The following is a 16,922-nucleotide window of genomic DNA, read 5'->3' as shown; positions in this document are numbered from 1 at the left end:
CAAATAGACGCATACAATGCTCACGGCGTACTTCATAGCATCTTTGCAGAGGGAACACATTGCATTCATTTTGTGTCTCTCATATTTCCTTTATGTAACGAAATGCCCTTCCGAATTTTATTTTAAAAAATTTTGTACGTTTTAATGACAAAGAATACACGCATCGCAACTAAAGCATGCTCTAGTATTTAAAAAATCCGTTCCAAAATCACCTATAACAATGATCTTTGTGCAAAAAAATCTTATCTAAATTGCTTTGTAATCAATTTACAACTTTGCCCAAAAAAGTGCAGTTTGAATCCAATCATCGTAACGTTATTAAATAGTCACAATATGACCGGGGATAATAATACAACAGTTATTACGTATAGCAGAGATCATGCTGGGTTCTAGCATTGCAAGGCTTTAACTCTATTTTATTGAACGATTAAGCTAACTTGTGCATTAAATATTCACTGCAGTCGAAAGTAGTTATGTAAACATTGCTCTTAGAGAGACCCTGATGTTATACCTTTCGAAAAGTAGGTGGAAATTGGCATTTGATAATTGTGCACTTGGATTGTGCTCTGCCTTATTGAACGCCGGCCTCTCAAAGCTTCGTTTTGTTGCTTGTTTCACAGACGACCACAGTTTGTCGCTATCGGCCTCGCTATCTAGAACTTGGCAATTAGTCGGTATTTCATGTTTAGAAGCATATTTCATCGAAGTTCGAACTAGAGTCTCAGTAGCGATAGTTTCTTTGGAACGAGTTAGTCGTCTGGAAACGGAATTATTTTCTAACTGTGGAATTAAGTTAACCGTCGCTGTTGAATCAGTGTCAAATGGTAATATGTCTTCATCACTAATTTCGGTATCTTCAAGCATCCTATGATACGTTTCTCTCCTATGCCTTGTGTCTTCCTCTAATTGCTTTGGCTTTTTTTTCGTATTCCTGGTCGATTGATGTCGCTGTTGTTGCAGCTTCCCTGCCTTAATCTTAGTAGTATTGTTTTGCTCTTTGTATAGTCCAAGCTCAGAGACGCCAACTTGCTTGTTTTTGAGATGATCAAAGTTTAGAGCGTACGTTTGCCTTGTTGATGTTTTGATGCCAGCATATATTCCTTTATAAATATTAAGAACCTTAACTGCCAATATGTTTTTCGTTTTTACTTGTTCCGATATTGCACACGCATATTTAATGAGACGTCGGACCTCATCTATCGAGACTTTCTCGGCCTTTTCTCGACATTTTCTCATAATTTCCTTAACCTTCCGTAGCATCGTTTTACTTGCAAGCTGCTTTTTAGTCGCCTGGTCCAGGATCTCATATGCAAGCCTGTCTGCAGTGGCAAAATAATGTAAGTCCGGGTCTACGGAAGCAAGGTGTAGTTTAAGAGTGAAAACCAATAGTTCTATAGTAAACCTAACAATTATATCGCGCTGGGGACACAATGCCTGTATATCTCTCATAATAAACTTTTCTAATGCACAAATAGCTTCTGGGAGCAGCACCATCAGGTCCAAGGAAGTCATCGCCCTCAGTTGGTTGGCACAGCTTTTTGACACTAGGTTATGATCGTTAGTCAGTAAAATTACAGATTTTCCTGGAAAACAAAAAAACAATTGAGAAAAAGATACGTAAGCTATATATATATATATATATATATATATATATATATATATATATATACGCCGACGCCTGAAGCCTCTTTTTATATTCCTAGTACTGTAAGCTCCACTGATATTTCAACGAATTTTTTTGCATATGCTGGAAGTTTCATACCTGATGATAGTCATTAATCTATAATTATTCAACCTAATCACCACTTATCGCGGTTACAGCTTTAATTTGGGATTTAAAGCACTCACTAGTCATTTTCGAAGTATGATTGCTTTATTCCGCGAATAACTTCTTGACAACAAACATAAACGATATTGGTAGGTGTGGACTCATTAATGGGTCGCTGAAAGACGCTACGTACTAAAAATTTTAGCGGAATTAAATTTTAGGCTGATAGCGGCCCAAGGTTCCCACCAATGCAAAAGATCAGAACTGCCAAGCAGAAAATATTACATTCCTACGTTTTTAAATAGACCGGTAAAAGTGCCCCTGATAAGCTTTACTTTATGTAACTGTCATTCAGTCAACCTCTTGATTCTTTCTAAAATAAGAGCTATATTAAATTATCGAGACACCAGTGCCGCCATATATGTATTTTGATGCATCTTTTCAAGCTTTAAAGCAATCCAAGTTTTTAGGGTAGTGTGACAATTTCTAACAAACTAACTGTCGATTTCCTGTAGCCAAAAAAGTATATAGCAGCATGCGAGGAACTTATATTCGATTTTTTAAGTGACGTGTTCCGAGATTTAGTTTCAAAGATTGAGGTTACGTGTATATAATTGTGTTCGCTTACTGTTAGACCAAATCATACGCGGCATAAATAAATATGCAGTTTCTTGAGACTGCTTTTGAACCCCGCGTTTAGATGACGCCCTATATTCATGTTATCTTAATGCAGAAACTAGCTAACTTCAATTGTGGATTTGTTTCCTTAGTTTTGGATTTTTTTTAGATTTAACTAATCAGATGTTATAAAGAACGATTTGTTTTCGCGTTTCTTGATGTGACTTTTGAGTAACTTTTGTAGCCTCGTAGATCAATCTCGATAAAACTTGGAGGACAAAAATGCTTATTAAAAGCGCATTTACACACGAACGACAGTCTAGAAATATGCGCGTCTTGTCTCCTTCATATTGAAAAACAATCTGGAGACCGTTCTCTGCAAACTCATCGTACTTTCGAATATGATATTTCACTGACATGTAATTACGCTATCTTTTTTTTCTACGTTTACAGATTATCTGCAGATTTTTTATTTATTCAGGATCTCCGCCTTTAAGTTTGTAGGATAACAGGCTATCATTAGCGAGGTTAGAGCTGTATCTGTGGGTATGGCAAAAACAGCTGTTTTTACTTTGACTCTGGATAATGTCCACAAGTCGAAGAGATCAGTCATTTTTCGTCACTCAATTACCTTTGTAATATTCTGGTAACATTGTAATCCCATTATCGTAGAACTTTTGTGGTTTTTAAGCGAAAAGCTGCGACAAGCAATTTTTGTATCCGTCTATTAAAACTAAATTAGCACCACCAAGGTAGTTCTGAACAAACAGTTCCGAAACAAACAGTAGTCCGATAGTGTAAAATCTAGACCACACGGCAAATGCATCTAAACTTTCTATTCAGGTTCTTTCAATTTTTGCCAGGTAGTCCAGGGTATATATGGTCTATTATAGTAGGACGCGATGCCCCGTTCACTAGTTCCTGTTGATAGTTCTTTGCTGTAATCTTATTTATAGGAGAGGTCTTAATCAGTCGTTTTCACGTGGCAGCAGCTTCATTTCCAGTCGTCTCAAACACATAGCATGTCTTTTTAGACAAATTGTGAAGTTTTTGATCGCTTTGATCATTTTTTTTCGCATATTATGGATCATGGATGTTTAATTCTCTGATAATATTCTGGCTACTTGCATGTTGCTCCTGCTCAACTGTTGTAATATTTTCATAAATTTTTTTCATAAGTGGTTGGCCATTATAAGGAGCATCCTTTACTTAAAATTTGCAGAACGAAAGCGGCAGAACTATCTTTAGCCAGTTTCTTTCTATTACACATAAATTTGACCATAAACAACACAGTTTTTTTTTAATGGGCCTGAGCAATATGTGTGCCTTTATCGTAATAAAATTGTAAAATTATTCTATTTTACAATTTTATTACCTCATTTATCTGCAAGGCGCTCTATATTAAGTTTAAATAAAGGATATAAAAAGATTCAGCGATTCTATATTATTATTATAAATATCCAGCTTTCAAATAACACCAACGACGATCGTACGTGATTTATGTTACCTAAGATGATTTCCAAGCCATCCATAGCTAGAATAATCGCCAATACTTTTTTGACTATCCAATATTCCAAGGAGTATTTCCTTTAAAAACAATTCAACGACAATTATAGACGTTTATTTTGGGTCTTAAAGTACAAATCGTTACTGTCGTAACATAAATACATAATAAGAACCGCTATATAGTTCAATTCAGCAATAAAAAGAATATAAGTCCTTTTTTTTTAACTCGAATGCTTATAGGATGATCTAGCATAATGAAAAGCTAGCACGGAAATATACTTATTGCAAATAACGATTTAAGAAAAAAAACTCATCGACTATTACTGTGTACGGAGTCATAATAAATTGTTCGAGTGTGTCGCACATAATTTTAGCTAGTTCTAGAACACAGCTGTTTAAAAAATACTTTCCATTTCCAGAAAAATTTTCCACTAAAATCGAATTCTCTAGTGCGACTGGATTAAATTGGCAATTTCGGTTTTCTAAAACATCTCTTTTTAGGATCGCCAAGAAGTTTCCGAAGCAATTGTATAACAATATACGCAAAACTTTTAAAGGCGTAACCATTGCGAAGCGTATTTTTTATTCCGAAATTTGAAAAGTACAGAAATTTTAAGAAGCACAAAAATACACTCAGCGTGTACAATATAAATTGCCAATTGAGTGAAATATAAGATAATAAATCAATGATTCATTATCAACCCTTTCAACAAGGTTAATATGAGATTAAAAAAAAACGCAATTGGAGTAAATGCTTAAATACTCAAATACCCGAGATAACAATCTTTGAGATAAACAAACAACATCTACTATTTCGCTAACAAAAACATAAAAAAATTCTCAATAATTGTAACCATTTATAGCGTTTTATCTAGATCTGGGATATGTTACTAATCAGTGAATATAATCATAATACCAGTATCAAGATTACATTTCCATATTGGTGTTGTATGGTAAGCTTGATATTCATTAGCAAATATGATCCTGAAGCTTTCATTGTGAAATATATTAATTAAACAGAGCATATTTGAAATGCAATTTACGGCACTCGACTTGTAATGGAAAGCATAAACGCTGGCAAAAATAATTAATCCGCAAAGTATATGGCTTACTGTTTGAGTAACATTGTTATCCACTAACAGTATTGCTAAAAACAAAGCCAAGCGTGTTAACTGCCTTTAATTCTAATTATTGTGAAACTTATTAAGAATGATGGTCATTAGGGTCCCACCTGTCTCCTTCAACTGAAGCGCTGCACCCATAATCAAATCGTCGTTAGTAACTACAATGCCCTTTGCCACAAACACTTTATCGTGATCAGTTCCATTCTGAGCCAATAATCTCATACTTTGCTGCCTCATATACCGACTGATCAATTGATTCACAGGAGCCGCAGTCCGGCCTTTATCCAGTTCAGTGAGAACGACGTATGGGATGTACACTACGTAGGGTAATTCTTCACTTTCAATGACTGCGCGAATGAACGGAAGGGCCCCAACAAGAATAGATGTATCAGCCACAAGAAACGTCTCTTCGGAATTCGTCTCCATGGTACAGATGCTTCTGCTCACCGAACTCTATAGCAAAGAGGAAAACACTCATCGGGTTAGATGTATGTTGTCAAATATGATGACCTATAAGACCACCCTTTATTAAACTCCAACCATGGAATAAAGATGAAGATTGCCAGCATGAATTAACCTTAATTCTATTGCGATTCAGTATTGAGTTACGCTGCAAACACGTAATCTGATTACAGATTGGAAAATCTTTTCCCCAAAAAAAAACAAGAAAACCGGCTTTCTATCGGCTCAGTTTTTAATTTACGCTGCTCCTAATTTACCGCAGAATTGTTTTGTTTGAGAAGATTTTTTTTCACACATTAAAATCTTTAAAATGAGTAAAAATCGCTAGTACTAAGTTTATGTCGGTCTTATCGTTACATGTTTGAATTCCTATTATTCAATACGTATTGTATGCCGAAGAGAGAAAACATATTGTGTGTTTATTAACACACCTACACACAGCTTAGTTAATACACGGTCCTTAATCTCGTTCAGAACAACAGTTTTGAACTTGCCCAATCCCATTGTTGTGATGCTGAGTCTTTCATGAGCGCTGGGGCTTGCTGGCTTCAGGCCATACAATGTAGCAGCAACTCAAAATATTCCTGTTGAAGCAATACAATTGTCTCCCACCCCCTTGGTTATCCCTGGAGTATATCTTTGCACGGTCACACACATACACATATACAGTTACGTATTTAATAGTATTGGAACTGAATCCTTATAATAGCGAATTGTACTCTTCGACCAACTGTTTTGCAGCACCTTTTCTTTATTACTTACAAACAGACTGAAATAGTTGCCAGGCTAAATAAGTGGTACTTTAGGTGGTTTCGGGTATATACAGCTGCGACAGATAAATGAAACTCAGTAGCCAAGAGATTATTGCTCGAGAACAAAGATTAAAGGAATTCCCACGAAAAGCATCCTATAGAAATTGCATACCCGCGTCAAGTCAAACTGTAATTTTAGCTTTTAAAATAGTAACTTAATAATAACGTATGGTCACTACTATTATATCTCCTAGAAAATATGTTATGCAGCGCTATATATGCTCCCTGATTTTAAAATTAAAACTCTTAGTGATCTATTTAAAATTAGAAAAATTAAGTTCCAAAAATCACAAACCTACACAAATTAACCATGGCTGGTCATGCGGATAACAAATCTCATATGGGATTAATTCAATTTATGTACGTATCAGATAGATATCTAGGCTCTGACGAGTTTAAATCAAGCTACCACTAGAAATGAATCGTATGTGCATATGACTTACGTGTACATATACGCAAAACACACTTCCGCATCTCTAAAAATGATTTGTTTGTTACAATGAGCAATGTTGACACGGTTCATGAAACAACTGCGTTCAAAGCTATAGGTTCCACTTTCCATGTCGCTTTTCATCAGTTCTTTGGAACAGCCTTTCGAAACGATGCTCGCGCCGGGATGATTGTTTATCTCATGAAGCGGCTAGTAACAGAGAGAACATTAAGTAACGTAATTTCATCTAGGATTGAAAAGTAATATTCAGATTACAGGCTTGAGAAATAAGCAACACTACTAAGTCTTGGACATTTCAGGACAAATTTGATTTATTTCATTTAGATTACATTTAGATTCGTATGCAGTATCCTGCAAGTGTTCACTTCGCTAATGTGCTCTTTGTTCAGGATTCCGTGCGTTGAATGTCTTGACGAATCACTGGTGTGCCTTTAGCGAATGTTTACCAACTTTCAGCTAATGGTTAGGTGTTGATTTCGCCATAGTTATGTCTTCATCGAACAGTGTTTCGTATAGGACATGAAATATTTGTGACGCATATGTGTCAAATTGTATGCCGAGAGACTTCTAAAAAAAATTCACAAGATTTTTACCTCGCACATTTGATTTCTATCTACTAAAAAACGCAATTGAAGCTTCCGCAGTAATATGCAGTCACACGGATGTCCAGAAAATGGGCCTATATTTGGTGAGACAAACGGCGTTTTAAACGTATATATATAAGCTTGATAAAGAAATAGAGATCCATACGCAATTCATATATATTACTGTGGAACTTTATTACAATCTAACAAATGGCTCGATGACGGAAGCGTTAGTGTGAATGATAAAATTTAGCTGTAAGTTAGAATCATATTCATTGGGAAACCCGTCTACTTATCACTGGTCGCAAAAGAAACCGATCATATCGCAATACTAACATGTGATAACGTTTCTTTGAGTTAAATTTCGCTTTGTTGATATTAAACTTGGTAGTCCTTTAAAACTTGTGTGCCTACATTCTCCGCACGCTTCTGGCCAACTGGAATAAGCCTTGCACACTACCGGTTTAAAATGCATATCCACTGCTATTGCCGAATTCGGAAAAACAATATGAGATTACGAAAAGCCGCGAAATAATTCCTTAATGACATTTTAACCTTTTTCGGAAAAACCTAAAACTGACAGCAATGGTACATTGTGACTTTCGTTCTCCTAATGGAATATGGCCAAAAGTGTATGATGGAAATATATAAAGGCTTGCCTAAGTATTATTGCTTAGCTTTGCTGTTACGATTTTCGTTTAGCTTATGCCAGATTTGCTTATACATACAATAAAATAAAATATAACAAAATAAAATGAAAATATAAAGATATTTGCGAAAGTAGTCTTTATACAAAATACCAAAGCAGTAAGAAAATCAGCTATCATCTCCGTAGTTTAGCGGTGTCTTATTTTATTTAGGAAGTTAATACATTGAAAGAAATAACCTTTAAAACGATTAGCAGCAAAATAATATAGCCTACAAAGAAAAATTGGAGGCAGACATCAGTGCCGTGGCTTATGTCAGGCTTTTAGATGACAAAAAGAACATCTCAAAGCAGCTTTTAAAAGAAACTACACTGCTTCCGCAGCCTTTCACATATGCTCGTTCTTTTGGTACAGCACAGCTATAGTTCATCAGTCATAACGCTAAGGCTAGTATACAACAAATGGAAACAGTTGTCCGTGCTAGCCTACGTTCAAAGTTGATAGATTAACTGCTACATTAAAGATCACTGCTAGGACTAATCGGTATGCGATACGAACGCGGATCACTACATTCCAACTGAAAATAGACAAGAACAGCAATAACCGAATATCCAATAAACTTCGCTTGGATTTCTATTTCTTCAGTTACGAATCAGTTAGGCCATAATACAAGCAAATGACAGCGCTTGCAAAAGACGTTGATTTATGCGTTTCGAACAACGGGTACAAGAATCAGTTAACTTAAGGGTTAATGCCCTCAAGACTCAGCAAGAGACCACGATATGATAGTAAGGTGTGCTGCAACTGTTATAAAGTTAGTTACAGCAGGGCCGAATCTTTCCTACGTACGGCTGTAACAGGTACTTAACGTGGGTTGTTCACAAGTGGCGCTGGAACTTCTCCCAGGATTTTTAAGCTCAGCAGTACGCTCACCAAGTTGCGACCTTTCTCCACTAGCAGGTGCCACCTAGCGAAGTATGACACTTTGTGGATATACCGCAGTGACGTAAGCAGCAAGAAGGCAGCAGGGCAGCGCCATTACAACGTATTTGATAGTCTCTTGAAAGCTCCCGCTGCGGATGACGCAGGACATCTATCTCGAGCATGGCCGCGTAAGGTAAACATCTAGGAAGTTATCTCAGGTGATGTCGACAACAATGAGATAGACACCGAGCGATAAATCAACTAACGCGAATCACGGCTAACACACACGAGAACGGATTTGATAATTTGCTATTTTGCATAAAAAAACTGGTTCGATAAGCTCGAGTCTAACGAATAGAGTTGACTCAGATCCATAAGTGAAGGTGAGGTTATTGTCGATGTAGACTTACCGACAGAAGTACGGAAACACAGACTGGGTTACTGTTGTTCACTTATTGTTATTATTATTATTACTCATGTGTTCGCTTCGACAATAAGCAAACTCGGCAAGACTCTAACGCCTCAGTTTGACGTCAAAAAAGTAGCTGGAAGCAGACCAGAAGTTTGTCACGTCAGATGGATGTTATCAGCCGACGGTCATATAATGGGGCTCGAGACCAGCAACGTTTTAAGCGGTGTCGATCTTAATCAAAGAGAGCGTTTAAAAAGACGTGGCTTTTGCAATTCTTAGCAATTATATTACTGCAAACGACGATTACAACAAAGTCAACCAACAGCAAGATGATCCCAATCACACAGTTAGCAAGTCCAACTTTTTTTTCCAGAGAACACATTTTTTTACTACTACATATACAGAATAGATTTTGCTTAGCTAAGCATTCAGCCGAACTTGTGGCTGGAGAACTCGATTCATAGACGTGGGTGAAGTTGATAAAGAAGGCTTTTAGATCTAGCTGGACTTTTCTGACGTTTCGTAGAGAAACCCTCATGCCACTCCGTTCACTACTGTGTACAAAAGTAGGACCCGCTTCCATCGACGAGCGTAAAAGGATTTTTGGTGAGCCAAAGCAAGTTCTATCAAAAAAGCCCCAGTGCTTGTACATAGCTACCAAACGGGTACCACTGCACATCGATGCTAGAATAGTAGGGTAATACGCATTGTTATTGCATTACACAGAAGGGGTATTATTTGGAAGCTCGTTTATGCTATAAGTAGAGAGTTTACCTTTACCGAGGCTAAATATCATTCTATTAAATATGAAACCAAATGAAAATAGCTCGTTTTCATATACCCAAATAATGACACGTTACATAGGCTGTAATAGACGGTTACGATGCCTATATGTGGAGGCATAAACCTCGCATTTTAACTAGCTCGCTGCGTTTCCTGTTGATACATGAACCAGTTTGTTCTTCTAGCTATCATAGAGATATGCATCACATTAAACCAAATCTCCAACTTTAGGTGTTAAGCCACCATATAACTTAAGCCCTTGCTATATCCGGTTATCATCTGCTGCAATAAAATTTCGCTTACTAAATGGTTCTCTAGACTAATATGCCGCAACTAAAAAAACCCTTTTCAGTAAATTCTGGTTTTACCGAAGCGGTGGGCAAAGCTGACTGGAAATAGTAGACATCCCATATTTTTATGAATGCTTCTGGAAATGTTGTGGCTTGTCTAAACCAAACGAAAAGTTAAAAAAGACTTTTTAGCTATAGAGTGATCAAGCATTTTTTGGATAACTTTCTCAAATATAGTAATATATTAAAACTACGGATAACTTACTAATAGTAAGGGTCCTTATTTCAATGCAATTCATTTCGTGCGGGCGGTTTCGCTTTCGTATCGATCTACAATGACACAGTTGAGGCGGTCCAATTAGAAAAATAAACAATGTCATTGGCTTACTTCCTCACGATTTGTTTAAATAGTTGAATTAAACTAAAACTGTAATCTTTATAACAGTTATGTAATGGTTCTATATACTGCCACTTACCCCTACTTGAATACGAGTTTGATAGAGATAATCAGATGGTTGTTGTGAATATTGAATAACGTAAGATTACCTATTATGTATTTCTTTCAGAGAATGCACCGGTTTCATTTGCTCTACTTACATCATTGGGCGTGCTCCGGACAGCGTGCTGGCTTCCTATTGACGTGGAACTTCTAGAATATAATGTAGATACAATTCTCAGCGGAGGTCAGGTATCTTGCATCGATGATTGTATGCACTTTGCATTTATATACTGCGTGACAATCGTTAACACACGAAGGTCTACATAAATTTTTATGTCGGCATACCTATAATGATTGTTATTTTGATTGCTCTTTGGACTTATTAGACATTGCTAACCGAATCGAAAAGACTGGTGTTAAGAGCCCTAGATAGAATGGTAACCTCCCCTGCCGGACAGAACTTCCTTCCAAATATCTAAGGTTCTTACACACAGTTTACATTTTGCTGCATTGGTCTGCTTGAAGTTGTGGAGAATTTTGACTTCGAAGTTATGCTTCCTCGAAAATCGAGATCTCTTTAGTTGTGCGATACTCATATTCTATTTCCGCGGCGTGGAGAGACGGCTAGGAACAGGAAGGTTTACGGTAAGTTCAAGACAAAAGTACATTTAAATTTTTCTTAGATAACTTGTCGCAAAGGATGGAGAATCCACAAATTTGGTGCCATTTCTATTAGCTTATCGTATAAAAGCTTAATTCTGATTCAGATAAACACCTTCTGGTCTCATGGCTATAGCCCGTACACCATCCATCAAATCCGTCGTGTTGCGCTGGCTTAGCGAAGGGATGCCCTACGACAATCTTCGGTTAACTACCGAAGAGCTCTCGACACAAGCCTTTCTCGGGAATGTTACAAATAAAATTTGTTTTTTATCCCTTCCGTAATCATGCTCTTAAAATAATTCCTTACTAACCTCACGTAATTTTCCTTCCAGAGTTTGCTTTTGGGTCATCTGATTCTCACGTGCGCCGTCGAATGGAGCATGATGAGTCTTCTTTCATTTTGGTTGCCCGACTATTTACCTAGTGTTGTGCCTTCAGGACCGTACGTATTTGCGATACTACTGCTGCAGTTACGTGGCCTGCGATCATATTTAGTTCATAACGTACAGTAAAAATGTAATATCATGGCTATCGCCTACCGATATTTAGTTGTTTAGCCTTATTTATAAAGCGATTTTAATTTTATATTAGTTTGAATAACAACGGCTGCAGTGAGTACAGCATGAATAGTTGTGAATAATTTTACCAACTATAATAAGTTATTAATGCCTGCCTTAATGTTTGATAACACGAAGTTTTCTGATGGAGATTTTTCTCCTTATCTAGCAGTAGTCCAGCTGTTCGCATTTGAACTGATGTCGAAGTGGAGTTCGTAGAGAACAGTGCTAATTGGGCGAGTGTTTTTTTTTACTCTTGAGGGAACTCTACCTTTGTAATCTCAGGGGATTCGGTCAATGTGAATAACTCTAGTGCAAGATCCTCCTTCCAATGTCCTCTATGAAATACGTTTATATTAATGTAATTTTATAAAATAAGTCGTCTCATTAAATAACGTTTATATCGTCGTCGTATGACTTCAGCGCCTTCTCAGTTTAAACAGTGGCGATTTTGTACTTGTGTATACAAAGTACATACACGAAGTCGCCATTCTTTAGAGCGAGAAGACGCAGGGTATACACAACGATGACAAATAGGAGTGCGAAAGTATCGACATCGTTAGAGGCCCAGCGAGGGCACGCATTCGAGAGGGTGATTGCTGGATTACTTCTAGGGCGGGACCTAACCTGTTGCGACGCTCAGAAGGTGGCTTTCGTGTTCTTGGTCCCCCATTCTCTACTCTTGAGCTGGAATAGGCTGGACCAACAGCTAACCGATCTTCGAGTCGTTTCGACAGGTTTAATGGGCTGTGAGCCTCCTCGCTGCCATCAAATTGTGAACAACTATGTCGTTGGTCGGAGACTAACAATATATCGGCTAATACCTGGGGCTTTTACATTCTAACAGGCTTTGAGCTAGCATCTGTTTATCGCTTACATTGTTGGCCGTGAAAATTATTATGTACAATTTTACCGAGCTTTTACAGGCAAATTTATCTGCTATGAACAATTATAAAAAATTTGCTCCTATTCGCGGTGTTTATGTAGTTGAAAGAGTACGTATGATTTATGAATGAATTTATGATGAAGGCAAGCTTGCGCCTTTTTATACTTGTGGTTCACTCTGTAAATAAATTAAATTTATTTCACTTCGTCCAAGGTATTATTAAAACCTCTCATGTACGGAAGTAGACCCTTCTAACCCTAATAGTTATAAAACAGGTTGAGCGGCGACAATCACCCGGTCCTAATTATATATAACGACTTGTTTATTATATTTATGTCATATAAAATCGATACTTTATTTAGAATAACCGAAATGTGATTATTATAGGAGGCTTCTCTCTTGATCCATATAATACCAGAAGTGTCATAATTACTTTTCTTTAAAGTATTGGTATATGTAATATTTAAATTGTACATTGTTATGGCCGTGTTTCCCTACGCGAAGTTTTTTCGCAGTTTACCCTCTTTTGCAGTGGTTTATCGCAGAATTTCCCCCAGTGTCAAGATCTTCATCACAGCATCCGACCGCGGCAGCTTCCTCAGATTCTCCACTGGTTACCCCACTTCTGGTGATCACAATTGTTGCGATCGACCTTGTGTTCGCTCCCCCGAGGGCCTATTTCGCCGTCGGATGCGCGATGTTCGCAGGGGCACTTTTTAGGGAAAACTTCCTATGTCTAAGAAGGTAACCTTGAACTGTCACTTAAATGTATACATATGTTTACTACGGTTTTATTTTCATTGCGGTAAATGCTAAATTGCCTAGTAAATCGATGCTTTAGCGAGCGTTTGGTACGCGGTGATCTAAAAAAGTGTTTTTTAATGAAGAAGCACTCCTTCGGTAGATAGAGATGCGCGTATCATGGATGCAAGCATCAGGTACGATAACTGCTAATATTCTATCTACTCTGAGAGCAACTATCATGTATAAATTATAATCCCAATGTTAGTATTGGTATTATTGACATATAACATCCCTTTGGCATTTTAGTTTAATTCGTTTGCCGCGACGCCTGTTCCCATGGCGGCCATGTGAAGTATCCACGAGAAAAGTTGGTGCCACTTTAGAAGTACAGCGCACCATGCATGCAGAGTTCCTAGACCAGCAGATGATTTACAATTCGGCAATTTTCGCCCAGCAGCATCATATTAGACAGGGGCTGGCAAGCGGCGCCACTCAGCGAAACATAATCATGCCACCTGAAGAACTGGTGAGTTTTAAAAATTAATCAGCTGACGCTGTACACTAGTCAAAAATATAATTATAGAGTATATATCTCTGGAGGTCGTATGACTGTTGATGCATGAAGTGCATACGCGATGAGTAGGTAAACTTTATGGTCATTTTATTATCCAGGTAACTCAATTGACGGAAATGGGCTTCGCTCGGGAAAATGCAGTAGAAGCGCTGCAGACAACAAACAACAACCTTCAAATGGCGACGAACATACTTCTCAGTCAATAATTGTTAAAATTTGTAATTATTGTTCGTGTAGTGTTAGAAGCTTGTTTTATGAAACGGGAATACTGCTCATAAAACCGAATTTTTTCGTTTTACTTGCAAATGTTGTCAAAAATAATATTACAGTAAACGTGCTATATTTGCTGATTAATTGCAGCATTCTGTGCTGCGTGCTATAGAGACACAATTTGAACTAAGTGAAGATGTCGTGAAGCAAGCAGAGGTTTAAGGCAGTATGGGACGTTATAGTTTTGTAAGTAGCAGGCCTACTTTGTTTAAATTTATTTGTAGAAATATTTAGGTTTGTCCATTTATGGGTCCTCCTTTATAAGTTGAATTTATGGCATATTCAAGCGCAATGTAATATATATAGTACATGTTATTTATAGAAAGATGTGAAGAGTATGGCATTAACATGTTGGCTAAATATGATAAAAAAAAAAATAAATGAATTCTAAACGTCGTATATAGATGTTTTTCCTATCGATAAAGTATAATTTAGTGCTCCAGTAGCGAAGGATTTTCGTCACCTTGAAATGCTTGAACCAACAGGTTCTGGCTTTCGCAGTGAGAGATCCACCCACCTCAGCCGATCTGTGCACTTCATACCAAGTAAGAGACCAAGCAAAAGCTAGATAAAAAGGTAGATAAGAGGCAAACTTGCATGGATAGAATGACGTAAGATATAATAGAGTGGCAAAAAGACAAGGCGACAAAAAAAAAAAGGTTGTAGGAGAAATAATATAAAAACGTATATAAATATAAGTATATATAGCATGGTCTACTTGGTACCGGAATTGCGTCACTATGAGTTCTTATCTAATTTATACCCAAAGATATCTAATTGTATCTTACAAAAACGGATATTTTGTACATTTTACAAATGTCCCTTTTTGGGGGGTCAAATTTATTCGTATAACCACTATTTATCGCTATTGCATCTCCAATTCAGGGTTTAAACCGACCAATAGTCATACTTAAAACAGTCTTTTTTTTGGAAAACTTCACTATGAGAATATTACATTTCTCAACTGATGATTAGCCGAAGTAGTATTCGCAACGCACACCGAAATGGTCACTTGCATTGTCTATTTCAAGTTATTCTATAGATAAGACAACATTTTAATGCTTCACCTGCTCACTGTTCTGTGCATGTCAAATACCCAAGCTATAATGTCTGCTGTTTTGTACGCTATGTTAACATCATCGTCATCAGATCGAAGCACGCACTTATGCTACAATTGTAACAATGTAATGGCTTGTCGACGAACTTGGGGGTGCGATGAAGACGCTACTAGTTAATATAAGCAAAGAACAAAACATTTAAATGGTTATGCAAAGAAGTATCGCCAGCGCATAGATTTGAACCAGCTGTGCAGGAGCGCTAACCAGGGCAATCGAGTCACAAATGGGAAGCCAGAATAAGCACTTATTGCAATAAATGACAGAATTCATTCGTACTTACTCATCAAATAGTAGCACCGAGTTAGATAAAATAAAATGACCTTATGAAAACTGAGCACTTGGAGAATTACTTCTCATATGCTCTCTTTCCTGTCAAGCGAAGGTTATGCATAACGTCTGAATTAAATATTACTAAAGTAATTGCAGAGCCCATTAAGCGTCATGAAAAAACCTAGTATTAGCGTAAAAAGACCGAAAGAGATGACATTCAGAGTTATGAAAAACAATAAAATTGGTAGCATAAACCTCGAACAGTTAATGAGCCGTTAGCTTGTGAAAGGCTTAGGAAGAAATGTATGGCTATAAGTCTTGAAAATCGAACATCTGAAACAATGCCAAACACGTTCATTGATGGTATTAGATCTACCAGCTATAGCTTGCATTTCTATAACAGATTAACATGCTGTTTTTAAATAGTTGTCAGAGCATTAAACGAAACAAAAACGTTTTTAGAAGACTATTCTTTGTGCTTAGTACTTTAAAAAATCCTCATAAAAATTACTAAGAACCAAAGCGGATTAAGTGATGCTTCTACGAATTAAAGACGATTCGGGTAAATAATGGTGACAGTTTTGTGGGGACGCACGTAAGGTGGTTTTCATTTACAGGGTGATTTCTAATGTAATGCAACTTTTTTTAGTGTTTCTGTCCTACGCTGATCTTCATTAACACCATACACACATGCAGACGCTGGTACGAAAACGCATCACCCATCTAAATGCTGGTCATCTGTGCACTTCTGTTTTGCAAACGTTCACTCCACCGCAGCCTATTTTTTCATACCCACTCATTTTTCGCATAGATCCTTTGAAGCGGACGTTCTACACGGGCTGCCGTTTCTGAAAAAAATATGCTAAACCTATTCGTAGAAAATAAGCTAAGATTACTTATTTTCTGTGGTCACGAAAAGCACTTCAATTTTCTGCCCAATTGCTTGCGCCGCCATTCCTTTGGTTGCAGCAGGCCATGGTTGGATCTTTTGGCAGCTGCCACCGATAAGCAAGCATTACA

At 37.2% G+C, this 16,922-nt stretch overlaps 2 protein-coding genes across 3 annotated transcripts in view; one reads left to right on the top strand and one right to left on the bottom strand.

The window, feature by feature from the left end:
* The window catches only part of Swt1 (Swt1 RNA endoribonuclease), an 11,456-nt gene extending 4,540 nt beyond the window's left edge, over positions 1-6,916 (bottom strand). Inside the window, exons 1-3 of one of the 2 annotated variants that reach the window (XM_022842350.2) lie at positions 6,734-6,916; positions 5,124-5,469; positions 512-1,583 (exon numbers count right to left, since the gene is read on the bottom strand). In XM_022842350.2, coding sequence (XP_022698085.1) covers positions 512-1,583; positions 5,124-5,442 — 1,391 coding nt within the window. In that variant the 5' untranslated portion in view covers positions 5,443-5,469; positions 6,734-6,916. The remainder of the gene's footprint in view (positions 1-511; positions 1,584-5,123; positions 5,470-6,733) is intronic. The other variant, XM_022842351.2, reaches the window with a different exon arrangement.
* A 205-nt stretch (positions 6,917-7,121) lies between these two features.
* Positions 7,122-14,913, top strand: LOC111265566 (ubiquitin-associated domain-containing protein 2). The gene is made up of 7 exons (XM_022842352.2): positions 7,122-7,429; positions 10,948-11,069; positions 11,346-11,465; positions 11,816-11,925; positions 13,431-13,670; positions 13,977-14,196; positions 14,343-14,913. The coding sequence occupies exons 1-7, from the start codon at positions 7,390-7,392 to the stop codon at positions 14,448-14,450; spliced, it is 960 nt and encodes a 319-aa protein (XP_022698087.1). The 5' UTR covers positions 7,122-7,389; the 3' UTR covers positions 14,451-14,913.
* Positions 14,914-16,922: the final 2,009 nt, after the last annotated feature.

This window comes from Varroa jacobsoni, unplaced genomic scaffold (genome assembly GCF_002532875.2).
Source record: "Varroa jacobsoni isolate VJ856 unplaced genomic scaffold, vjacob_1.0 scaffold_986, whole genome shotgun sequence".
NCBI lineage: Eukaryota > Metazoa > Arthropoda > Arachnida > Mesostigmata > Varroidae > Varroa > Varroa jacobsoni.
Note: the sequence above shows the minus strand (reverse complement) of the source record. Positions and strands in the feature narration are given on the sequence as shown.